The sequence below is a fragment of the Dermacentor variabilis genome, chromosome 3 (assembly GCF_050947875.1).
Source record: "Dermacentor variabilis isolate Ectoservices chromosome 3, ASM5094787v1, whole genome shotgun sequence".
Lineage (NCBI taxonomy): Eukaryota > Metazoa > Arthropoda > Arachnida > Ixodida > Ixodidae > Dermacentor > Dermacentor variabilis.
The window spans coordinates 109,955,050-109,981,511 of record NC_134570.1 but is presented as its reverse complement, the minus strand read 5'-3'; the positions used below and the strand labels follow the sequence as shown (position 1 = coordinate 109,981,511).

At 47.8% G+C, this 26,462-nt stretch overlaps 1 protein-coding gene and 1 long non-coding RNA gene across 2 annotated transcripts in view; one reads left to right on the top strand and one right to left on the bottom strand.

Annotated features, from left to right (window-relative positions):
* The window catches only part of LOC142574086 (uncharacterized), a 34,499-nt gene extending 33,374 nt beyond the window's left edge, over positions 1–1,125 (bottom strand). Inside the window, exon 1 of the long non-coding RNA XR_012826412.1 lies at positions 1,090–1,125. This is a non-coding gene — a long non-coding RNA (uncharacterized LOC142574086). The remainder of the gene's footprint in view (positions 1–1,089) is intronic.
* Positions 1,126–11,662: 10,537 nt separating this feature from the next.
* Liprin-gamma (liprin protein kazrin) overlaps positions 11,663–26,462 on the top strand; it is a 248,475-nt gene continuing 233,675 nt past the window's right edge. The window contains exon 1 of the mRNA XM_075686163.1: positions 11,663–14,333. Within this exon, the coding sequence (XP_075542278.1) occupies positions 14,213–14,333 (121 nt within the window). The 5' untranslated portion in view covers positions 11,663–14,212. The remainder of the gene's footprint in view (positions 14,334–26,462) is intronic.

The following is a 26,462-nucleotide window of genomic DNA, read 5'->3' as shown; positions in this document are numbered from 1 at the left end:
TTCGTCTAAATTGACCGAGTGCTTCTATTCAGAGTCCCTTTAAATGCACAACATTTATTATCTGCTGTCCACCGACCCTCGCGTGAATCTGCTAGGCCCATATTAGCCAAAACCTCAGGCTATAACTTTTCGCTAGAGCAATATTCAGTCAATCTTGATGCTGGACATATTCGTGAAGGCGGCCGGGCAATGAGAAGAAGTACTTAAGAGCGAAGAACTTTCAAAATTCAACGCCTGATTACTACCCGCAGCCAGCAAAAGACAAACTAAACTAACTTTCACAACTACCACAGAGAGACAGTTATTATTTCTCTCCTTCGCCTATGTAAAAGGGGTACAAAAGTATTTACGAAGACACAGAAACAGATTAGGAAACAGGTTCCCTAACAGGTCATGCAGTTTATCGCCGATATAATGAGGCGTTTAATTCAACTCACTGGCCAAAATATTTTAGTTGTCCAGTGGCCTTACAGCCTCATTCAATATGAACGGCGACACGGTGCCTGTGATCGAAGGGATTGCAAGACTGCATGGCGTCGCTGGCATATGAAAAACTGGTTTAATAAATAGCAGTAGTTAGAAGTATGTTTAGTTTTCCAAGTTATTGAACGCCGGCGCCGCTCCCGTGCCACCTTGGGTGTCCCTTCGATCATGGGCACCATGTAGCAGGTCATATGAAACGAGACTGTACCAACTTGCACATGTTATCAACCGGTATCAGGAGCCAAAGGCTTGACGAGCAGACGGGTATGTGAAAACTTTGGCTGTCAAAGTATGTCAAAACCCTTGCCAAAATGTCGGCTGGGGAGTCAGACGTTCCTTGTTCGACTTATGCTGATCACTTCAAATTGTCATTCTTCTGCGAATTTTCGTCTATTCCTCTGTTTCCGTAATGCGCGACGGCTGTGGTTGAAGCAATATTCCGTATCCACTGCCCAGGCACTGAGATGCACTGGCTAACGCTACTAGGGCTAGATATAGCAGACAAACTCAAACAGCCAAGAAAGCGAACCTGGGCACAGCAGCCGCCGCACCTCAATTGGTGGAGCGTCGCGAACCTGATGCTCAGTCTGTCGGTTCAGCTCTTACCTGTGGCAAGTTGTTCCTTAGACAACTTCCATTTCCCGTTTCCTTATTATGGGGTAACGTCGATGCCATGCGGTAACAACGCACGGTGCCCGCGGCTTCAGACGCTCGTCGCTTGTGCGGTCCCTGGCCTTGGGGGTTGCGCAGAGCGCATTTTGAAGCTCGTCTGCAGTGCTACTACGTCTTTCTGCACGGGTGCGGGAAGAATAGACTGATATGAGGGCAAGTTTTAGCAGACAGACAGACAGACAGACAGACAGACAGACAGACAGACAGACAGACAGACAGACAGACAGACAGACAGACGGACGGACGGACGGACGGACGGACGGACGGACGGACGGACGGACGGACAGACAGACAGACAGACAGATGGACGGACGGACGGACAGACAGACAGACAGACAGACAGACAGACAGACAGACAGACAGACAGACAGACAGACAGACAGACAGACAGACAGACTTCTGGAACACTAAATTTTTTGTAACCGAACACCCAATTAATGTTTCAGCAAGAAGATAAGGATGGCATTCTTTTCCTAATGTTCTCGTTTAGCGAATTATCACGGTCTCGTATGAACGTTTTACCGCGTGCGCCTGTACAGGAGGAGGCCTAATTCTGAGGCCGCATTCACAAAGCTTCTCGTTTTTAAATGTTTTCGTGATTGAGCGGCAGCTTTCGCGGTTTCGCGCTTTCCCAGTTTGTCCAGTATCAGAACTGGTTTGAGGTTTCTGTTGCGCGAAAAAATTTCGCGTATAAGAACATTTTGTGAATACTGATCTGAATTCTTCATCAAGTTGTACCCCGTGGGTCATATAAGCTCAGTCGTATCAGTTCTGTTCAACCATGCGTGAGTACAAGTTATTATGAAGCAGATTACATTGCCTACTACTGTATCTTTAAGCCCAAACGACCTATCCTAAAGCCACTCGGTTTGAAGCGCTCTGTATGAACGCTATGAGAAGTTGGGCTATTCCGTAGGTTCGCACTAAGCGTTCATCGTCGTCAAATAGAATTCTGTATCAAATCAACTGTTCCTTGAACTTATACGTAATCAAAAGAAAGTACAAGCGATCAACCGAATAGGTGGTAATCTACCCAACATCTACACACGAGTACTTCCCCATCTTATCCACATTTAAGCATGAGTCATCACCTATCAATTTTACAGCGCTAAAGGGCCCTATAGGCCCCGAAACATGGGACGCTGCATTAAAAAGCTTCTCAGGCCTGCATTTGAAAGGTGTGTTAGAGATTAAAAAGAAACACTCTAGCCACACTGTCATGTAGTTTAAGGGACAGGTGCAGGCTCCCTGAAGCGTTTATAACGGTGTGGAATAAGCATTCAACCCAAGCACAAGTAGCGTTCATTGTTGTGCTCGCACCAATCGCTGCCCACTGAAACTCAGCATCACATGACGTGCGTTCGTACTAAGCGGGAAATCGGTTCTCCCGAATATAGTGCACACGTAAAGTTTTCCTATACCTAGAGTGCAGCATAGGATTGTTTGTGGTACCCTGTAGCTCTGGTGGCGCCCAACGCGTTGGATTTAGCTCACTTATACATTCTCAGAGCAGCTTAATTCATTACGCGTATTGATGCCATCAAGCTGGAAAACTTACAAACAATTTTGATATGGAGCTGAATTACTCAAGTCTCGGTATGACGAATGTCTGGTTATAGAATCATTAAATTTGCGGTTGTGTTACGAGCCACTGCATCACGCGCCGAGTAATAGAACACATCTTCGTGTCCTTAACTCTTCTCTATGTGTGTGATTTACTTGCAAAGAGGTTCATTCCACATATTCTGGAAGATCCAGAAATAGTTGAGATTGTAGAAGTAAAGTTCACGACTTGCGCACCTGAATCGAGCTGGCACCCTGCTTTCGCGGAGTTCTCAGTTTCGTTAGAAACAACGTGTGTAGGAAATTAGCTATCCAAATAATCCGTGGTCAAACATTACTATGTCTTGTTTTGTTCGCTTATCTACAAAGTACGCCTAAGTGCACTTTTCTCTTACTCCAAAGTCCTATCTAGTTCAGGAGCCCATAAATGAAATTGACTAAATCGAAACAACCAGGGGTTAACTAACAAAATAATCTTAATCAACGTTCGCCCCGGGGAAGAGTGTGCAGGCTGTCATCAGCAAAATATTTGGAATGAAAACAAAGTTAACCTCTTCAATTATAGTGTACGAATTGGGAATGTATCTTGCTTTGTCAGTTTTCTGCACTAGTTGCAAGCAAAATAATAAGGACATTAAGCTGCAAAAAGAAAATTGAACTCTCTGCTTACCGAATTTGGCGCCATTCGCCTTGAGTCTGCAGATTATTTTCCAGACCCGACAATTCTACAGCAAGCTTCCCCGTGTTACCCCCGTGTTTCACAGGATGTTTTACGTCACGAGTTCCATCGGCAATCGCGACCGAATAACTTTCGATTTCTCGTAATGGTTGCAGCTAATAGTTAAGTTGTGCATATCTTTTAACTCATTAGTTCAATTTATGAAGGAACGCAAACGCAACATGACTGACGAAGCAACCAATTAAGATTAATTTACCTTGTATTTACGAAAACTCACTAGAAAATTCCAATACGCTCATTCAACCAACTTAACTTTCTTCCAACGTAGCCTGCACCGGCTTTGGATAAAATTATGTAACTTTATTTAATAGGCCATCACAACTCTTGGCTGAACGGGTCTGTCATGAGGGCTCACCGCGACGCCGAGGTCGAGGACGTCCTCGTAGCCTGACGTGGAGCGGCCGAATAACAAGGTGGACTGCCCATGGCACGAAGGACACAATGGGCAGCGGCCTCCCACGAGGTATTTCCTCCGTGTATTTCCTCCCAAATTTGTTTGTAGTTTATAGGGTCTTGCTTTGTCGATTATATGACCATGTTCATTGAAGTGGCTGGCTACTGCTTTGTGTTTTGACAACAAATACATACAAGACTCAACGGTCACCACGCAGATACAAAACACAATTTACCTAAAACAGTAGCCAGCCCCTTCAATGAACATGGTCATATATTCGACAAATATGTTAGACAATACGACCAACCGGCTTGTATACTCCATCGACGACTTCGCGCCGGCATCGAACGGATGACAAGCCGTGACACAATGAAAGCGGTGAAGGCTTCCAAAGCAGCCGTCATCAAGTGAAGCGGGGACGTGTTCGCCGCCTTGTCTTTCAACGTGTGTATAGGTGGGCGAAGAATAACTGCGCAATGCCGAATAGCGAAGCCAAAATTTCAGCGTTCACAAGGTAGTTTTACACCGGGAGCTCCTCTCTAAATGCACGAACATCGAGAAATCGTTTATGTCGGCTTCTACTGCGCTGATTTCGATGATGTTTATTGAACTTAAGAGAAAAAGTTAAATTGTACCGACTGTATGGAGTATCTTTATTTTATTCTTTATCTTTTGAATTTAAGACACCAATTCATTTTACAAACGGCTTGAAATATCGCAACATATAAGATATCTGCAGCATAATATTTAAAACTTATAACTCATCGACAAAAGAAAAAGAACAATATGACTATTCTCATAGTTTCCCTGATTGAGGTATCCAAAGCTGACAAAATACGAGGGTTATTCAAGAAGTAAGGGCTGTCTGCGTATATTTAAAGAATTACTCGTCAGAATAAAGCTTTATTTCTGAAGCGCCATCTGTTAATTCTTCGCGAAGGTAATGAAGCTATCGTTTTGGCCGAGTACTCGTCTGCTTGTCGGGGAATGCAGGCGACAATGTCCGCGAAAATTGTTGCTCCCGCCTGTTGTGAAGTGCGAGCTGTAATTCGATTTTCACGCGCACAAAGATAATCAGCTTCTCAAATTCATGGGGAATTGCGCCTAGTCTATAGGCCTACATTGACGAGCGAAGGAGAGGTCAGAAAAAGATGTCGGGACTTCAGTAATGGCCGCACAAATGTGCACGACGAAGAGCAGAGTGGGAGGCCCGGCGTCCGGGCCAATGAAACTGTTCAACAAGTGCGATTAGATCGATGACTGACAGTTAGTGGTCTAGCTGGTAAATTTCCTCTTGTTGGACGCACTATATTTTACATGATTATAACTGAAAAGTCCGCATATCACAAAGTATGTGCGAGGCAGGTACCAAAAATGTTTACCGACCAACTCAAACAGCAAAGAGTGGACGGGCGTTTTTGGATCGCTAGCGACAAGATGGAGGTGAGTTGTTTTTGCACATCGTTACAGGCGACGAGACTTGGATATTCTGCGCCACTGCAGAAACAAAACAGCAATCGATGCAATGGCGCCACTCCTCTTCACCTAAGCCGAAAAAGATCAAGAAATCTACTTACTCGAGTCGGAAAATGATGACTACCATTTTCTGGGACGAAAAGGACGTTCTTTTTGCTGATTTCGCGGAATGTGTGACCAAAGTTACAGCTGAGGTATACTGCGTACGCTCGCCGAACTGAGACGTGGCATCCAAAAATAGATGGAGCAGGAAACTGTCATTTCGAATCGTCCTCCCCCATGAAAGCACGTGTCCTCACACCACTGCCCAAACCAAGGAGAAGATTCAAGGTTTAGGTTGGGAACTTTTTGATCACCCACCCTACATTCCCCACCTTGCACCAAGTGACTATTTCCTCTTCTTTCACGCACTGGGACAATCTGGATAATCGCCACAGACGACTCTAGAGATTGGACCCTACCATGAATTTTAAGCAGCACCGAAAATTCAACGAAGCTGTGCCAGTCTTCTGCACAGACTAAGGCTGGGGGTAGCGTTTACGCGCGGATACGTGCACCTCATGCGACGCACCGAGTCTTCACTCTGTGAGGTGTGCAATGTGACTGAGACTATAGGTCATGTGCTTTGTGACTGCCCTAAGTACGTGGAAGAGCGTGAAAGGTTGGACAACGACCTTAAGCGTCTCGACAGCGCACCGTTGTCGGAGGACGTTATTTTAGGCCCTTCGCCAGATGCTCAATCGAGTTTGAAGGCCATCCAGGCATTACTGAACTTTTTAAAAATTACTGGCCTGGATTGCAGACTTTGAGCATGCCAAATTGCTTGCCATATGGTCTACATCTTCCTTCTATCGTCATCGTCACCCATCATGCACCTCTTTCTTCCCTCTTTCTTTCCCTCTTCCCCTTTCCCCAATGCCGAGTAGCTGGCTAGAGGAATATACCTCAGGCCGACCTCTCAGCATTTCGTATCATTAAACTTTTCTCTCTCTCTCTCTCTCTCTCTCTCTCTCTCTCTCTCTCTCTCTCTCTCTCTCTCTCTCTCACTTGAAGCAGTGCCTTGGGGAACAATGGTTTGAAGACAACGAGAAACTCAAGACCACCGTTGTCAACTGGTTGAATTCCCGGGAGGCGAGCTTCTGTGCAGAAGCACTAAAGAAACGGGTGCAGCGGTACGAGAAGTTCTTACAAGTTAACGGTTATTATCTATAAAAGTGAAGTAAGTTTGTTATAAACTAAACCCGCCAATGAAAACTTTTACTGACGAATGTATAGTTTTCTCGAGACCAAACGGCCCTTACTTTTTTGAATAACCGTCGTAGATATACCACCCTTAAGTATGGCGCCAATTTGCGAGTGAGGGTTTTACAAAATCCAATTGCAAGCACTATGACAATTTTACGCTAGCTGCAACTCATATTTCAAATTTGTTCGCTTTGGATGAGACTGCGTTGGTCGTCCAGTTCATCGGAGGAAAGCTTGGCCTCCCACACTTCAGTTGTAGGCCGCCAAAGCCAGAGGGTTCGTGGAATAAGGAATCCTCCCACCTAGGGCGAACCGGGTTCTTACTCGGTTTACCGTTTCGGAAAATAAAAGTTTAGTTCTCTCTCTCTCTCTCTCTCTCTCTCTCGCTTTGGATGCTCTGACAACGTAATTTACATATCTGCAATACGTTTAGTTTTCTTTAAAAATTAAACCCAATTTAACTAACCAATTAACAACCTTTTTGTGTCAACCGTTACACATTTGCAATCTTTGTGCTTTCTGTAAACATTGCGATGCAGTCGCGCACCTTTTTTCCGGATGCGCTCTTTTCGACCAGACGATAGACCGCATAATAATTGAGCACACGGACAAATGCAACCACTCACAGAAAGCAAAATTATTGGACGCAGGCCTTCGGGGACAACGGTGATTGGATTAGGAGATTGGATTAGGCAACAAATTGTGATTGTGCAAGACTGTGCGCGGTGACGTTGTACGAGTCTCTGTAACCTGGTATAACGTCTGTGACCCTAACACAGCGTGTGACGATATGTCTCCTCTAGAGGCCGTCTAGCAGCGTCTTATTGCACATGTATGTGTAAATGTGCAGCTCACATGTTAGTGGCACATTTACACTCGCGGGATGGGCCAAGACCCGGATGGTTCCATAAAAAATAAGGAAAAATAAATGTAAGAGATTGCAAACAAAATTTATGAATTGGTACGCGTGCATGAGAATCGAGAGATAGAGTGTAAGCTAATGATTTCATTAAAATGAAGGATTAAGTGAAAACAAATATACAGCTAATCTAAATCGACTTTGTAGAAAGTAAATGAAAGCTTACTCTATTGTTCATCCGTACTCTCTGTACATTTTTTTCGTTTCGTATCTTTCGTACACCTTTGTTTCTTTCCGCAGTACGGGGCAGCCAGCCGGAAATGTCCTCTCGTTAACCTCCCTGTCTTACCGCTTTCTGTCTCTCCGTGTTTGTTTCGTTTCCTTTTTTTAATTGCTGATTTTAGGCGCATTATTACAAAAATATACGAAGCCTAAAATCAACATTTTGCTCTCAACCGTTAGTAAAGTTCGGTAAAACTAAGATCTCTCTCGTAAAGGCAACACATCTTATTCAGATTGATTCAGCAGTTCTGTATATATAATAAGATGACGTCTGTATTTCCCGTTTTCTTGAAAAAGTAAATCACACTTGACCTCAATCTAAAGCATTCTCTTAGAGAAGCTCGCGTGTAGCGAATAAGAATGAGCTGCGGAAAAATTCTGACGCCCCGTGATTTTAGCGACGATGGGTCGAATGCCATGACGATCGACGACGCCGGCGTCCAAGGAAGTTGAAAAAGCTCGAGCCTGCAAAGCGCACACATTTAGTCGTTTTCATTATTATAAGCCTACTCAGAGCCCAGACGAAGGGTTCCCGGAGGGGCAGATGTCGGTTGGCGTCGCCGCTGAGACAGGCAACTTTCCGGCGCCATGTTGGTGCATTTTATACTAGAAACGGCGCAAATTGTTGGCGGAGAGAAGGAGTAGAGGACAGACAAAGCACTGAATACCGGCTGAATATAATTCGGAAAGACCAGCACTTAACTATATAGCACTTTCAAGGGCAAAAGAAAAAATAAGAAAAGAGGACAGCGAGAATGCGTACAGAACGCAGCCTCTTTTGTGATTATCTATAGAAACAGTATTTATTTCTCCTGCAGGGTGAGCGATGGCGCGCTAACGCAACTATCGCCAGCTTTGCTGACGAAAAATCCCTCAGCAATTTACCGTTCGTGCGTAGCTATTGCTTTCCATTTTTCTTCACTTTTTTTTAGGAACTTAGTTTTGCCGAACAAACGCATGCAAGAGGACTCTCAACATGGGTGCAAGAGCATCGAAATATTATCATGCGTATTGCATGTCTGCGTACACAAGCTGCGGTTGAAAAAGAAGACGCCGCGATCTATTCAGTCAATGAGCGGATTTCGCTGCGGAGCTCTTCGCGCGAAGTTCGGATTCGCACATCGCAGGTAAGAGAAAATCGTCGCGGGAAGGGCCAAGATAGGCTCCGGAAGGGGGGGCGGGGGACTTGTGGCTCTGGCTACATGCGAGTAGGCGAGTTGGAGAAACTAAGTACAGACATAGAAGAGCAACGAACGAGGACATATATAATAGATGCAACCCACGGCGCCGTTTGTTGTCATATCTTATGTCCGTCATTGAGCTTTTAACGAGGTCTTGAATTGGGCGAAATGGTCACACATAATCTTGGGAAAGGCAGCGCTAACGGAAGGGACAGACAGCGCGGTGTTTCTTTTGCCCGCATACTTTCTTGTGGCCCAATCAGATAGCTAGCGCAGCTTTTTCAACGTCTTGGACCGTATCCACGAAGCTCTTGGCTCGCACGCGCCCTTCGCCGTTGGTCTGCCTTTTTTGCTAATAACATTGCCCCGGACAGCCAGGACAAGGCTGATCAGCGATCGTCGTCCTTCGCCACCCGATCTGCTTCCTTCGGCACATACCCAATTTAATAAAATAGAGAGTTATGGCTTAGCGGGCCAGCGGAGACGCCACTGCGCATGTGCGGTACGCTGGGGCGGCCGGCGTGTTTACGGAGCGCGCCACTGGCTCGCTGGTATCCTCTCCCCAGCGGGACGCGTGCAGCCAACCAGCGTTCTTGTGAAACAAACATGGCGACCACCCGCACGAACGGCAGCATGTCGTCGGCGTCGTCTTCAAACGCGGCGCTGGCTAGCCTGCTGACGAAAGAGCCTCGGAAGTGTTTCACCACTGAAGAGGACCTCTGACCTGCGAAAGGTTTCAGCAACGAGGCCATCTGGGGACGATTTGAAGTGGACGACCGCGATCGACACCCTGAAGCGAGCATGCTGATGTTTTCACAACTCCAACCTTGTTCGGCAGGTGGTGCAGCAAAGCGATCAATTACTCCACTCGATCGAAGGAAAGATCGCTGAACTAAAGCTCTTCCTTTCTCGTGCGGTGCTCCGCTGTCGTCTCCGCTCGCACGCTGGCCCGTAAGTCCGGCCAGCTATAACTCTCTAATATCTGCAGCAGAAATTTGCTCTTACGAACAATGTTAGCCAAACACCCTTCTTTCTTCATTTTTTTTTCTTTTCCAGTGAATACAGACCTCGTTCTTGTAGCGTTATACTGAATTTCTATGAATTACAGGTCAGGTATATAGCGCGGATAAATGATTCGGTTGAGGCCTCACTCCCGCGTTTTTCTCCCTCCTTGTCGATGGAGAAATTCGCGGCAAAGCAACAGAGATCACGCGCAAGTGTAATGACAACCGTTGCAGGAAAAGACCTTGGAGAAAGTCGGTGTCGAAAGCGGCATCGTGTAGTTGGTTACGATGGCAGAGCTCCTCGGAAAAGATTAGCTGCGCGGTGTGCGTCGAAATGTCTGCGCAACCGCGGGTTCTATTCACACATACACTACCATCCTGTGGTTATAAGTCTGACTGCGTCATGCATAGTATTTTGGCGAGACACCTGGTGAACGCAGCCATGCTTAGCGGCAGGTTTTACATCATTTTTATTGGCGTAAACCTCCATGCTCAATCCCTACGCGTTGCATCTTTCCTGACATACACCGCCAAACGGTGATGAACGTTTCGTAAGAAATGGTTGGGTACGCTCGATAATATAGACGATAGACGCACGATAATATGGAACATTTAGACTCGCAATTCGAGTAAGGTCGCTTGTCACCAGTAGAGTGCACCGAGAGATTAATTAACTTGCGTGGCTTCGTCGTCTTTACTGATACGTTACCGTACCACGTCGCGGTCCACAGGCGATCGCTGTGAGCTCACTCCTCCTTACTGTAAGGACGGATGGGGCACTCGGAAGCTTTCGAACACTATAGCCAGCACTAGCCATTTTTCAACTTCTCAGGTGTTGCGAATCTGTATAAGAATTAACACAACCGGGCAACCACGCCTGCCAGCCAGGGAGAAAAACAGCGCGCTTTCTCCAGTTCGCTATAACCCCCCCCCCCCCCCCATATGTCAGTAACCTCCTTTCTCCGACAGGAACACACGGGGAGGAAAGGCGAGTTACCGAGAATGGCTCTGCGTGTGCTAGGCAGACAGGTCATTGTCTCCAACGCCGTGCAGACGACGACACGCGGCCACAGCAGCAGCAGCAGCAGCAGCAGCAAGTGGTGCGAAGCGGCCGTACGACGGCGACGGACATTGCGTGGGCACGGACGCCGTGCATATACGCACACAACGGAAGAGGGAGAGGGGGGAACATCTACGTAGGCCTTAGCAGATGGCCCCTGCGGGGTTCTGAGAGAGATAGGCAACGGTAAGAGGGTTGAAGGGGAGGGGCTTACCTGACAGGTGGGTGCGTAGCGGAGCTCACGTGAACGCCATCAGGCCTGCTCCGCTCAGCAGGGAGAGGGAAGAGCTCGCGAGGAAAGAAAAAAAATCACAACTCCAAAGACCGGCTGAAACGTCGAACTGTGCTCTCTGAAAAAGCGTCGCTTCGAGGCGCGGTTTGTTGCGGCGTTCGAGGGGAGGGGAAGGGACGGCCAAACGACCAACAAGAAAATCAGCCATACGAAGGCAAAATACGAGGCTCTGTAAAAGAACGAAACGTCATGAAGCGAGGCCTGCTTCTTCCTCCTCTGGGTCTTGTGGTGGGAAAGCTGGAGCAGGAAGAAGACGCGAACACCGTGCTTCTTCTCCTCGCGGGAAACGTATTATTAGAGCTCTCGGGGCTGCCCGCGCCCGAGCATGCTCTCTCTGCTTCTTCTACGGCTGACTGGCTCGCCGGCTGGCTTTGGCTGTCCGTCTCGCCCGGCGGGAAGGCGCGTACGCAGGCCTGGCCCCAAACAGGATTCTTGGCTGCGGCGCGCGAAGTAGTTATGCCATAGTCGTTGCTGCCGCGTTGCTCGCGCCCGCCGGGCCGACCCGCTCTGACCGTCGTGTAACACGCGGCAATCGTGTACGTCGGCTGCGCGGCACTCTTTACTGCGCTTGCTTCTTAGTGTCGATGCGCACGCGTTACGTCTGGAGCGTTTGCAACGGTGCCGTCTGGATCCCGTAGCAGGCTGACGACCGTTCTGCGGGGGCACCTTTGGATTAACGACAGTTGCCCGGCAGGAGAGGAGTGATATCGAAGGATTAGTCGCCGGTCTCAACCTGCGCTGCGGCTGCCGTGCGCTTTCTCGTCTGAGAAAGCGAGTGTAGTGTCGCTGTTCTTGTAAGCTAGGGAGTTTGTGGCTGTGAGTGCATACGTGAACGGAAGGGCTGCAAGCCGCGTGACAATGCTCGGAAGCACGTGACCACGACTGAAAGGAGGAACGGACGCCCAGAGCTGTCACCGTGCTCGATAGGGCGTGGCTGTTTCGATCTTCACGATAAGGTGGATACCAGCTGTTCGCGAGTTCTGCCCGGGGACGTCGTTCTGTGGAACAAGCTGACGTGACCGCGTGTTGACCCGAGTGAAAGTGCGCGATCTCACATGACACCGTGTGCGAGAGAATGACCTCGGTGGATCGCTCCCCTGCGCTCAACGGTCCTCCGCGCTGCGAGAATCGATTCGCTTTGAGCACTCACGTCTGTCGCAAAGAGAAACACGTCGCGTCAGGGGCGGCTGTCTGCCTCCAGACGGATGAGTTGTCAAGCATAGTAGAGCCCGACCGGGCTGACTTCCGCGTCTGCACGATTAGGTGACGTGCGCTCCTGGTCGCTTTTGGATGTGGGCAGCCCCCCTTGCCATTCGTTTTTTCTCTTCTTGAGGCTACTCCTCGCTCGGCTAGTTGCAAAGGCCGCGCGACGGGAGAGGTTGACTTCCGAACCTGCTCTGCGCGGTGGAGTTGTCTATACTTCCGGCAGTCTCTAGTCTCGTTACGTCCATCTGTTTGCGAGGTTCTTGCCGAAACAGTTTTGTGACAGCGCTCGAAGTCACGGCAACTCAACTGTTTGGGTGGCCCGTCGTATACTCTCTAGCTGCCTAGGTAACCGAGTATAACAGGATCGCGACCTTGTTATCCGTGTCTCAAAGGAGTAAGCACGTCCCAGCGGTCAATAGACCCCAGGCAGGCATCCTCGCACGCATTTTCCTGCACGCTATCTCCAAATATCTCACATCGAAGCGTGTTAGATTGTGCATCGGTAAGCTCATCTCTGGTAATCTGCTGTCGTGGTATAGGGTAATTGATTGACACGAACTACTATATGTCAAACTTTTTGTGTGTATCTGTTTCGGAAAGAGCAATCAAGTGACGTTCAGACGCGTGGTGACGTGACGCCACGTCCTAGCGTGGTTCTCGCGGCTAATGTCTATATTTCCCGACTCCGCCTTAACTCGGCGTACCGATTCTCAGGCCGGGGCACCCCGACGACGTCCCGGTGAGCCCGCCTAGCCGCGTTCCAGATAACGGGCGCGCACAAAAGGGAGCGAACGACGTAAAAGCCGCAGCCCGTATCTCTCGCAGCGCAGAAGACGCACCGCCGCCGCTGCGCTGACCTCAAACGCGCTGCTGACCCAGACTCCTCCATTGTCCGAAGAATACTACACACAACTGGCTTACCGACTCGTGCGGCCGCCAGCTCCCGCCGCAAACCACATAGCGGCGCGGATCTGGGTCGAAGAGGATCCCTCGTATATTGTTGGCCAACGACAGCGGCATCTTTCTCATTATTCTCAAAGCCATACTACAGGCAACGGTACCCCGTGTATTTCCTTTTCTTTTTTTTTCTCACGCTAGAACAAACTTTGAGAAACACCAGAACCTTCTTTTCGCATTCAGCGACGTCGAACGAGGTGAGAAGGCGCAGGCAACAGAAAAAAAAAAGGTGGGGAGCTCCTCATCCTCTTTCAGCCGTGGCGCTCGGAATTGGCTTTCTCTTGTTGCAGTCTGTGTGTTGTCTGCCTGTGGGAGGCAGCTGCTGCATCTATTCTTCCGAGACGAACGTATATATACATACTGCGCACGATCGGAGAGCAACCCTGGCATTCACGACGAATAGGGTCGAAAGCGAGAAAGCGCTGTTGTGCCGTTCCTACGGCGCCGTGTATAGGCGAAACGAAGGATAACGACCATCGGGGAGAAAAAAGAAAAAGAAGCCGAGTTGGTGCTACGCGTGTGTCCTTGTGAGTGTTCGTATTTGTTTACGCTTATGCGTGGCATATGCAAATGCGAATGATCTCCTGCTTCAGTAAGATCGCTGAAGTCAGCGCGACTATACCACCCACTGCTGCGGACGAAAGATACGCAAGTTTCGGGAAACAAACGTGAAAATGCGCGACGAGTTGTCAACGTCTTCGAGTTGTGCTCGCCGGTAACTTCGCCGTAGGTCGGAGTGCTTGGTTACGCTTCTCGTGACTGGAAACCCAACGGCTGGTCGGTGCCAAACGGAGCGGAGATGTCGGCGATGGACGAGCACGGTATGAACGAGAAGAACCGGGCCATCTGCTTCCTCCAGCAGCGGCCGGTCAACGTGTTCAGCCGGGCGTTCGAGAAGCAGAACACCTACTTTGAGACAGGTAAGGAGTGCGTATAGCAGCCCGGTCTGCTTTTGTACACATGTCTCATCATTGCTGTACAAGACGAGTGTTCCTGGGCTTTAAAAAGAAAAGAAATATTTGCTGATAACGCTTAGGCTTCGTGTCCAGCCGCTGCGCATCATACCACCGGCCAGCAGTACAGCGTCATCTAGAAATAATAAATCGTCAAGTATACGGATTTACAGCATGCTATAGATATAGGGGATACGCTGTAGGCATCCAGGGAACATCGGAGACATATCGTAAACATTTCGGAGATACGCTGTACCGTTTGCAAAGGTTCTTTTGCCGTTACATTTCTTGCTTCGCTATTCTCGTCAAAACTGCCGTGCGACTAGGGGACAGTCCGGAACCGACATTCAAAAAGTTAGACTACGTGTTAGCGTAGCTTTCCAATACTAACAAGCTTTAAACACGTATTTAGAAGACGATTCTCTAGTATACAGTGTGAGCCAGCTTATGGCTCTGATTCGTTCCTTCGCAACAAGAACAACCAAACTGACTTACTTTTTCTTGATTTTCGTAAAGCGTTTTACAAGGTCTCGCATATTAAGCTAATATGCGAACTTAAATATACAGGAATCCCTGAACTGTTTGTTTGTTGGACATATGCTTATTCACTCAATACTAAACAGTTAGTACAGACCGGTGGAAAACTATCGGATTTGTTTTATAATCTCTTCCTGTGTACCACAGGGCATTACCATCGGTCCTCTTCTATTCTTATTTTATATATTACCAACATTGTTCACGCTGTGGAAGGTCGGTTACAAGTTTGGTTATTCGTTTATGACTGGGTGTTTTTCAAAGATTCAATAAAGCAGCCTATATAGTAGCTTGAATACTATTCCTGCATTGTGCAGGGGGCGGGTATAGAAGCTCAACCTAGATACAAGCATATTACTTTGAATGACAGGCAAGATATCTTGACTATACCTTGCGCCTATCACTTAGATACATCACCTATTCATGAAGCTAGCAGCTACAAATATCTGGGAGTCACAATAAGCAACACTTTATCGTGGAAAATTCGGATAAAGAACATTTGTTCATCAACTTTTCACAGTTGCACCTTCTTTTGAAGCCGAAATTCCAAATTCCAAAATTGTGTCAGCCCCTTACAACGTTAAACTTGTCTTGCTACTTTTCATCGATTAGACGCAAATTGGGATATGCGCGCCTAGTTCGAGATCTCTGCACCAAAAATGGCATCGATGGCCTTGAAAGCATCTAAAAGAAGACCTGTTAGATCTATATTCAATAATTATTCAATATGCGACTCGCTATCAGAGCTAATAAAAGATAATGGCATTTCACCGCTCGAGCTTAGAAGAAAGAAACAGTGACTTCTTTTCCTAAGGCTACTTTACACTAGCAAGTCATCTCTCAGCCCATCTCCAAAAAACTGCCGCGGTAGCTCAGCGCAAGGCCATGCTCAGTGGTTGTGGTGCTGAGCCACGTAGAACGAGATCCCGGGTTCGATCCCGGATGCTGTGACCGCGTTCCAATGGAAGTAGAAAAGAAAAATGCCTGCGTATCGAGCCTTGCATGCACGTTAAGAAACCTTAAGTGATCAAAATTATCGCAGAGTCAACCAGTTCGGCTTCCTCGTATTCAAATCGCGGTTATGAAACTTAGAACTCCAGAACCATTTTTTTTTCTTTTTGAAAGCTATTAGCATTTTTAACGCAGTACGCATTTAGCGAGTAGACAATCTCTTCACCTTAGGCGGGATGCGTTAACCCCGTATTTTGCGCCAATGTAGACATGCAGGTATTCCTTTCATTTTAGTACTATAACATAACTGAATTTATCTGAATCCGCGTCATAACTTGCAACAATAATAACCTGTTCTTAATTGTAAATTTCTTCCTTGTTCGTTTGTTTCCTCGTCTGATTGGTGATATGTCAAAAAGTATGCACTGCCTGACAAGGCCATGCCGCCCTTACAGCAGCGTCAAATTGAAGCATACGTATGCAAAGCAAACGGTTAACAAAATATAAAAAAATAGCAACTCTAGCGTATCAACACGAACAAAGCAAAATTATGTTATCCTGTACAACAGTCAAATAATAGCAAAATTACAGGCACTAAGAAAACAACTCGTAGATTACATTAAAAACATAAATATCGATAGCAACTTGAAGCAATGAAGACAATTGAATAATTCTCTCAGCGGATAACAATATATTTGAAGTACGGCCCGGCAAGAAAACTCATAATTTTCTGATAGTTGCAAGTCGTAGTTCTTATATATAACGCGTCTAAAGCAATATCATATTCACTTATTCACTTTGACGCCTGCTAAATAATGATCAAATCATAATATTCGTTCGCGAATGCGCTGCACATATTGAGGTACCTCTCAACATATATGTGCTTTGAGTAGGTGCATCTAACCTGAGCGTTTACTTTAAATTGCGCTTTATCTGGCTTCTGCTGACAAAAAAGAGTGCGAAGCTAGTTTATATTATAACTTTTTCATTATCATTATTGCCAATGTATTAAAATATTCAATAATAAATACATAGAGCATCTTTGTGGACGCGCTGCCCGGAGTCAGCGGCTTAATTTCGCACTTCGCCGTAGCTGCGTTTTGAACGTTCCGAAAAATCGGCACCGTACCGCTTTCTCCTTATTTCTAGCCCGATGGTGTTTATAAATCTTGGTTGGAATCGCAGCGCGGTTATCGCGGCGAATGTGAATTAAAACATTTGTTGAATCTGCATTTTAAGTTTTAAAGCGAGTAGCCTTCTTTGTGTGTCTACCCCGTTTCAATGGTCGCAGAACCCAGACTTTCTCATCTCAGAATGAGAAGAGGGTAGCGGACTGAGAGGAACAGCGGGCTTCCACAGAGGCGGAGCCAGTAGACAGAAAGGTCACCGGCGGTGAAGAAAAGGCGCCGGTGTCTATACGGTACCCGCTGGTTGGTCGAAGGGGCGCTGACGTCGTGCCAGGGGTTGGTAAACCTTGGGGTGTCGGCGAAGGCAGTGGTTCCAGCGCGCTGCTACGGCGACAGTGCTAGAAAAGGAACAACCTTTTCAACGAAAAAAAGTTAGAAAGGCGGCGCAGGCCTTGGTAACAACGTGCGGATGCCAAGTTTGCGGAAGAACGGGAAGAAACGTTGCGCCGATCACTTTTGCGAATAATTCAGCGGAATCCGAAAGTGGCCTTCTTACTTTGACAGTAATCTTTGATGGATCCTGCATAATTTACTGCCATTTTGCAGTACCTGTTCCATCGCGCGCCTTTCCATTCATGAAGGCCGGGAGGCAGCACGTGTGTGGCTTTCTCCGAGGACACGTCGCACTTTCTCAGCGTGCGCAACGCCTTCTTGGCGCTGACCTTTAACGCCGGAGGTCACATTAGAAAGAAGTTAGCGGCCCCTGCGACAGTGTGACAGCACGGACGCAGTGTGTAGCGAGGGTGCGTGTTGCTCGTCCGAAAACCCATTTGTGTTGAGACTTTCGCGACAATATCACACTCGGTCCTCGTGTCACGTTGTTACGCTGCTACTTGACCTTTATTTTTAATGTGTTAGCATTAGGAGTGTCAAAGCGGAGAAAAAGTATATGTTTGTGGTGTGGCGGAAGCCGGACCTGGTGTAGAAGTATATATACCTTTAGGTGGAGGTGTAGAGGTATATATATATATATATATATATATATATATATATATATATATATGGCAATTGACCGTGGCCTGCTCCGGACCATGGTCAGTTGCACTCCGCTCCTCCAAGAGGCAGGACGTGTCGAGTGAGCTCATGAACAACATTTTCCAATGTGGTGAACGCTGTTTAAATCGTTGATCCGGGACCTCAAGGAGATACAACGCAGTGCTAACGAATTCCTCGCGCCATTACCGCTAAATCGCCACTGGATTTTTGTTCTTGCGGTTTGCTTCTGGCATGTGGGCATTCAAGTATGTTCTGTCCGAGGCAGAACATGCAGGTTTGCATTTTACGATTAAGTCAGGCGACAAATTACCTCTCACGGAACTAGGCGGTTTTACGCGACGGAAACAGTATGTATATATGGGCAACAGCACAAACAGGCGATCACAAGAAGGGAGACACTTACACACAAGCGCTGACTAATAACTGGTTTTATAGGCAAGGATAGCACACCTTATGTACGGCAGAATGAAGCAAGGGAAAAGAGGGGGGAAAACACGGGTAGGGTGATAGCGTGTCAACAACGCAAGCGCAATACAGCAAAAATAAAGAAAACTAGATGACAAATGCGCACATTTAGTTGTGCACGTTACCAAGTGTACGGATTGTGTAGCCCGGTTGAAAGAGACGACGATTCTAGGAAACAGCAGTGACAAGATCACGCGCATCAGTTTAGAAGCCTACCACATTGAAAATGAAGTAGCAAGCGCCTTTAGCACTCCTTCCCTTGCTCTCTTTGATGCTGAATTTGATCTTCTGGGCGCAGCTGCCGGGAGGTTCTGATTGCAAAGAAAAAGAAAATAATTGCGTTTTGTTGCGCATGCTTGGCTGTATTGCGCTTGCGTCATTGACACGCTTTCACCCTTCACGTGTTTGCCCTTTCTTTTCCCTTGCTTGATTCTGTCATATATAAGGTGTGCTATCCTTGCCAATAAAACCAGTTGTTAGTCAGCGCTTGTGTGTACGTGTCTCCCTTCTTGTGGTCGTCGGTTCGTGCTATTGCCCATATCTTTCAAAATGAACCAACTCGCCCGAAAGGAAGCATTGAGGAAACGGTATAAGATAAAAGTCTGATGCGCTCCTATGCAGTTTACTCCGTGAGTGGTACATACTTAGTACTGCAAGTCGGCGTCAAATAGCTTTCTTTTTTCGAACAGCGGTAGCTACCCAGTCACGCATCTACAGCGGTCCACTGTCGGTGTAAAAGAGGCTCGTTCAAGAGCTGCACGTACGCACACATTTGCATGAGTGACACAAGTTGGTCCGATAGTTCGTTTCGAGCCCTCTTACCTCAGCAAAGCAGCCCGACAACCCAAGCAGCCCGTGAAGTACGCAAGGAATACCAACGCATTAAACATGCGGCAGAACCCATCTCACGATGACTGCCGACGGTAATGCGTTTAGCATTGAAACAATGTGGCGATACAACGTGTTGTTACCGTCGAAACGCGTTCTGTATGGGACGTGTACTTCAAAAGAAGTTTCTCGCGTTCCTCAATGAACACTCTGCGCCATGTAGCGGCGGCGTCACGAAGCCAGCACGTGCCCTCCGCAATGAAAGGCGCGCTGGTGGGCGCTAGCGCCGACAAACGGATCATGCAACAGCCGTGCTACTCTCTCGCGCTCCTTTGTGGACACGCTGCCGCATCTAGTGACGCTTCCGAGAAGTCCGCGCACGGTCTCCGAGACTAGTGCGTGCGATCGCTGCCAACTGCGCCCTCACTGGCCGCTGGTCACGCTCCCAGTGGCACGTGCTCGTTGAACAAAGTTGGCGAGAGGGGAAGAGCGGTGCATACCCAGTGCATTTGTGGCACGGCGTGCTGGAGCGTCGTGTTTATGTCCTTGAAGAACCAGTGCGACGTGGGTTTAATTCCACCCACCATGGGGGGCGATGTTAAAGGTTTTCTAATGGTACATTCGGCTGGTTGAAATCGCCCATCGCGAAACGCAGCCGTGCTCCTCTGCCGGGCTTTCCCTCTACACTCGGCGCCACCTAACGGAATCGCCGTAAAGTCCGCAGGTTCGATTCCGCCGAGCGTCGGAGAAATTTAAAGGATTTTCTTTTATCATTGTAAAGGGGCACATTTTCATGGTGGCACATACTTAGTTGCCCAAATTGGCGTCAAAGACGCGCATTGACAATCGGCACAGACTTACTGACCCGTGCCCAGTGACCCAAGCTGGTATAATTATAGAGGTTCATTGAAGAGCAGCACAGAACGAGTGGTGCATACCCGTTGCTCGAAGTCGGCGTCAAAGATTTTCATTGAAGAGCGGTACATACCCACTACCACCTTCCTAGTTCCGCCTCCCCAATGATTCATGTCATCGCCAAAGAGGCTCGTTAAATAGTGGCACATAGTTATGACGTACTCAGTGACCCAAGTTAGCCCGACGGCTGGTTTCTAACACTACTCCTTCAGCACATGAGCCCATTGGAACATGGACTACACAGTGACCCAGGTTGGCGGAAAAATGGTTAGATAGATAGATAGATAGATAGATAGATAGATAGATAGATAGATAGATAGATAGATAGATAGATAGATAGATAGATAGATAGATAGATAGATAGATAGATAGATAGATAGATAGCCCCTGGAAAGTGCATCTTGTATCCTGTTAATACTAACCGCATTAAAACGATAGAAATTGATAGAGATTTTTCACCTTCCACAGCGCTTCCATCCCTATAGGCCTGCAATCGCTCTGATATCGCCTACGCACGGAATCGCAAAAGTTCCTGCTTTGCATTATTAACTCCTCGCGCCGGATTTCAACAGATAATTATCTAAGTCCTGCTAAACCATCGAATACTAGAAGTCACCATCACCTAAAGATTGCGCCATTTTTTGCCAGTACAGACATCTTTAAGTACAGTAACTTTCCCCGTATTATTAAATATTGGAATTCCTTGCCTGCTCGTTCTCTTACTTTAAACTTATTTTTAGCGACCATTAAATAGGTGGTTATTTTGATTGAGTCGGTGTTATTCATATTGCCTTTGGTATTTATCATTGTCCTGCTTTTCATACCCACTCCTGCAAAATAGCCCAATATGGCTGCAGCATGTAAAAATAAATAAATAAATAAAGCTGCTATTCGCACAACCCAGCCCGCGACCCATATTCGGGCATAAGCCTACAGGCAGCAGACAGAAGCCAGCACTTGCAAAGTGCTTAACAAACACACGTTGCAATTAGTTAACAGCTATTTTTGCTTCCTGTTACCATAGCTCTAATCAAAACCAATCGCGTGCGCTAGTCAAGTGTTAAAGAGAAGCTTTATTTGCATCTTCTCCGCATACAGCTTGCGGACACTGGCGCCTTACTGCCTTTCTTCGATGGGTCACTATAAGGGTTAGGGCCAGAACTATTCACATGACTCATGCCCGTGGCGGTGGTGGTTGGCAGGTGACGTCCGTTCTAAGAAGTATCACACTTTAAGCACAGCCTTCTTTGGCTCTCACAGACTGTACGTGTTGCTCACAACCTTGCACAATTTAGTAAACGCGAATGTTGCGCGAAGACTCAGTAGAATCTTTAGTTGGGTGTCCGCAGCAGCTCTGCGAACACAGGAAAACTGCGAAGGCGACAGTGCGCGTGAGCAGTAGGCAGGAGTGCGCACGGTCTCTTGCGTGCGCCCGCAGCTTTTCAAAAGGTGCGTAGCGCCCGATGCGGGCTCTGCAGTCTTTTCGGACACGTTCTCGCGTGTTCTCGCGTGTCCGCGAAAGCGCATTTTTCCATATGGCTCCGGCCAAAGATATGGCTCCGGCTCGTGGTTTCGCTTCGTGGCGGCTTATATTGGCTACACAGTTTCAGGAGCTGGCATATGGCGGCGCTGAGCAGCACAAGTGACAAGCCAGCACAAGTCAGCAATCCCTTTCTCAACTTTTGCGTCCGGCCGACTATTGCCGTTTCGCGCGCCTAGCTACGTACGCACGACTTCGCGCGCGGCGTATACATGGGTGACGTTGCAGACGCCCAACCGAAACGGCCTATGTTATGTCCTTTATAGGATAACGTTATACTGTATTCGGTACGTTTTCGACCATTTAAGGAACCTCGTGTTCGTCCATATGACATGTTCATCTTGTTAGAACTACGCAGATTTTAGCTAAGTCGCATGTCTGACCGACATGACGGGACTCCATATATATATATATAGGTCTAAGAGGTCATTTTGCCGTGCAGTTGTATGGTACGTATGAAATGTGTATGCAGTGCAAAAGCAGCTTTCGCTCTGCGTGCTTCTGTTGGATTCTTGCGCTTGTCGGACTAAATATTGGGTACTTTTTTGCGATGTGGCTTGCCGATCTCTGTGCATGTGGTTCGTATCTAAAAAAGTCGCAGTTTCTGCCGAAAGGCGAGCATCGATTTTCGATAGCAAATTAGTGGGCAGTTATACGCAGCAAAGGTAGTAGTTTTATTCGCTGTAGCAACTCGAAAACATTCGCTTACTAAATAATTTAACAAGCATGGTGTCACGGGCGCACACGCAAACATAAACGCGTCTCACTCGATGAGCGCGGACACTCGCTGTCAAATCGCTGGCGTGGGGAACAGCGGCAGCAGCGAGCGAATTGACCTTCTTGCTGTCGCTCGCTCCAACGCGAACTCAGGGGCTAGAACACAGCGCTCACGAAGCAATGAGCACTCGGCGCACCTAGGCTCTGTACTAATCGCAGATCGCTTTCAAGATAGGGCCCGCGCGGCTGACTCTACTCAACGCAGATCGCTTTCAACATAAGGCCAGCGCAACCGCGCTTATCCACGCCATACGCATCCTCCCTCAGAGTAGAGCACCCCCCCTCCCCACCCCCCTCCGGCGCCTTGCGCGCTAGGGAAGACGGCGCGCTTCCTCATCTCCTTTCTCCCTTGAGCGGCCGAGATCAAGTCACCATCCTCGACTCACCCTCGCATGCTTTCACTCGCAGCTGTAGCATACGGTGCGAGGCCACGGTGTTATCGCACTTAGAATTTATACCGAACATCACAACGGCGCCGACGCTGGTGACGACGGTGGAAATGCGCCTGAGGTGTCCATATAATTGCTATCGCAATAAAAGAAAAGAGATGACTAATGGGTAACGCATGTGGCCCCAAAGTACGCATTACTACTGCAGGAGCGTTAGTTGCAATCCCCGGGTTAACCAAATATTTGTTAGTTTGTTGTTTGAATTGTTTTCTCGATGTGGTGAGGCTGTAGTTGAGGATGAGAAGGTGGTCTAACGACTGCGGCGTAACGGAACGGACAGACATACTAGTACTGCAAACGCTGCATCGCGCTTCTAACTTCTGTCGCAGTGTGATAAAAAGAAATTAAGAAATTGCTATGAAGCCTGGTGTAGTATCAACAACATCTAATGAGTAAAGAGGAATGGCTAGAAGGTTTTAATTGGCCGGTGTTATAGTAATTACCATTGTATCGCACATTTATTTCTCTAGGACTGGGTATATTTTTGATTGTTTTATAAAGATAGAAACAATTCCTGGCTTCGCTTTCAACCACTTTGTGGTGCTTCTGCTACAGCTTCTTCAATTACATAAGTGATTTGGTATCGATGGGGCTGGGTTTGTCATTAGGAACGTAAAATGGCATACTTATTTGGACACGTAATATCTGCTTTAAGTACTCTTTTATTCCCAGAACCATTGTAGAATGGAATAGCCTTGCCGATGATGTTGTAACACAGGATTCATTGTCTTCATTTGAGAAATATTTACAATAATTCTTTGAGCCGTATTATATATGTTTGCGTGCGCCTTTTCTATTGTGGTATTTAGGGTTTTTTAGGTATGCAGTGTTATCTGGTCTTGTTCTGTCTTTTCGGTGTTATTTGGGGTGTGCTGTTTTGTCTCTCACTTATTGGTGTTATTCATCAATTTTCTGCTTTTGACATTTAACAAATTCTTATATTCTTTCACTATTATATACGTAGCACTTATATTATCGTGTTTCTGCATTTTTTATGTAAACACATATTTATGCATCACACGTGCTATGATCTCTATTCGAGGTCGCAGTGTCAATAAACAAATAAATAAATGTCAAGTTCGGCATGAACAGGATACCTTTCTCTTCGCATAAAAGTGTTGCATAAGAGTTGTTGTTTTTCGCGAACCTGCGTACGAGGACTGCTTTGCCGGGGATTCTGCGCTTACTTCACAACCACAAAGCATGTTTTCCCTTGAACTGTGTTTAGACTGAATGGACGAAAGGCAGTATAGACGTTTATTTGCCAGTTTTCCTGCGCAGCAAAGTCCAACCACATTGTCTAAAGCGGACCCGCACATGCACTTTAGCGAGGAAATGAAGTTTCTACTCGTACTTCCGACTGAAATACAGTGCGTATACCGTAGCTGCCGGCCCAACGTACTCGAATAACGCGCTCTTTTTTCCTGGTTTCCGCGAATCTGGCTCTGGAGAGCGTTTGCTTGCTCTCTCCTTTCCTCCACTTAGCGCTGCCAGGCCTCTTTTGGTGAGTGGCGCCATCTCTTGACGAGCGAGCGAAACAGGGAAGCTCTCTGGCGCGCTTCGCCGCAAAGCGCGCCCGGCCTCGGTCGGGACGCCCAAGAAACGCACAATAAAAAGTCTTCGCGCCGGCTAGCGCGTCCCTTCACATCGACGCTCCGCGGCTCTAGCCCCCGCGCTTTCGTGTCATTCTACTTCCTCGTTTCCTTTTTTTTTTGTGTTTTCCAACCGCCCAGTTTCTGCACTAGCGCGTGCAGCGCGTACGCCACGTTCTCGCAAGTTCAATGTTCCGGGCCCCGTCACCGCACCTCCGTGGAATCTTGCTGCCGGTTGGGCTTCTCCGCGGTACCGGGCTGCACGGCGGCGAAGTGTGTGTGCTGCAGTGATCCGCAAAGCGGCTCGTTCTCTAGGAGCCACCGCCTACGCGCCACTGCGGTCGTTTTGACGGCCGCCGGCGTTTCTCCGCCCGCCCGCGCAGACGGGCGCTATCCACGACTGGCTGCGTCGTATTCGTCGGTGGCATTGTGATCGGGGGGAGAGGACGTGATTTTTAGGCGGCTGGCCTCGCGGTGCGCGTTTCGGTGGGTACGACGTCGATTGTCGTTTCTTTTTTTTTTTCTTCGTCGAACTCGGTCCGTTGCACGCTCCCTGCTCGCGCACTGTCGAGGTGTGCGCGACTGCATGCGCGCAGGTGGTATGTTTGTCACTTTGACGATGATAATGGTGATGGTTATGACGATGTTTGAACTGGCGCGCTTTGGTGAAAGTTTACTCTGAGCTCACAGCTGCTGTCGCAGTCTCCCATAATATCCTTTTCTTTTTGTGTGTGGGTGAATCCTTCGCACGCAGTTTGGTGTTAACGGCATCAACTCAATTCGATGTTCAGCAGCATGGAGCTTGCAAGGAGAACAACTTGCAAGGAGCCGAATCGTGCGGGACTTGTTGCGTATGCTTTGCCAGCAGCGCGCTTATGAAAACTCCGCGATCTGCCAGTGAAGAGAGAGTGTAGTGCGCGTCAGCGACCCTAGTCAAATGTGCGCGACGAGTTTGCACCCAGAGCCTAGCGGCGGCGTTTGAACTACGTCCTCGTTGGGAAGTGACTCTTGTCTCTGTAAAAAAAAAAAAAAAAAAAAAAAAATCTGACGCCCAAAACGGAGAAGAAAAAAAACATACCTCGGGGCATCGTCGTGCATCGGGGGTATGCGCACATTCGTCAACGTATTTCCTTATTATTATTTTTTTGCTCTCCATGGCCCTTGTATCACACTGAAGAAAGAAAACACGGTATAGCTCTCGCTATGTGGGCGACGTGAAGGTCGTAACTTACGGTTAGCGCGACACCGGCGTCAGGTAAATTCGCGGCTTATGCACTATACCGCGAGCACAGAGGCGTTGCATCAGATAAGTGACCCTGTCGCGAGAGCGACGAAGCGGATCCCCAACCATACTACCACACACGCACTGAACAGCGTCACTCCGTCACGCCCTGGAGGCAAGGTATAGCAACAGAAGCGAACTCACTGTAACGCGCGGGAAGGTGAAGTAATAAAATCAAAAGAGAGCACGAGCTCGACTCGCATTCCAGATTCTGCTGTGTTCACGTTCCCTTTAGAGTTTCCTTCTTTCTTTTTTTTTTTTTCGCTGGCACCCAGCTAGCCGTCCCTTCCGTATATAGGAAAGTCGGAGTGGATGTACGCGCCGGGCGCACCTATACAGCGGACGGTGCTTCCTTATTTGTTTGCTCTACGGCCGGGCGAAAAAAAATCTGTCACGAGTATTTTTGGTGTGTCGTCGCTCGCTCTCTCATAGCTGTCACGACGAAGAAGAGAAGCGAGGCAACCCTTCTCACTATACACCATCGCTCCCGTTTCTGCTGCTACTCCGCGCGCTGCCAGCCTTGCCCCCTTCTGTCATTCTCTTCCACTTTTGAAAACTATTTTGTGCGTTGTCTTCTCCG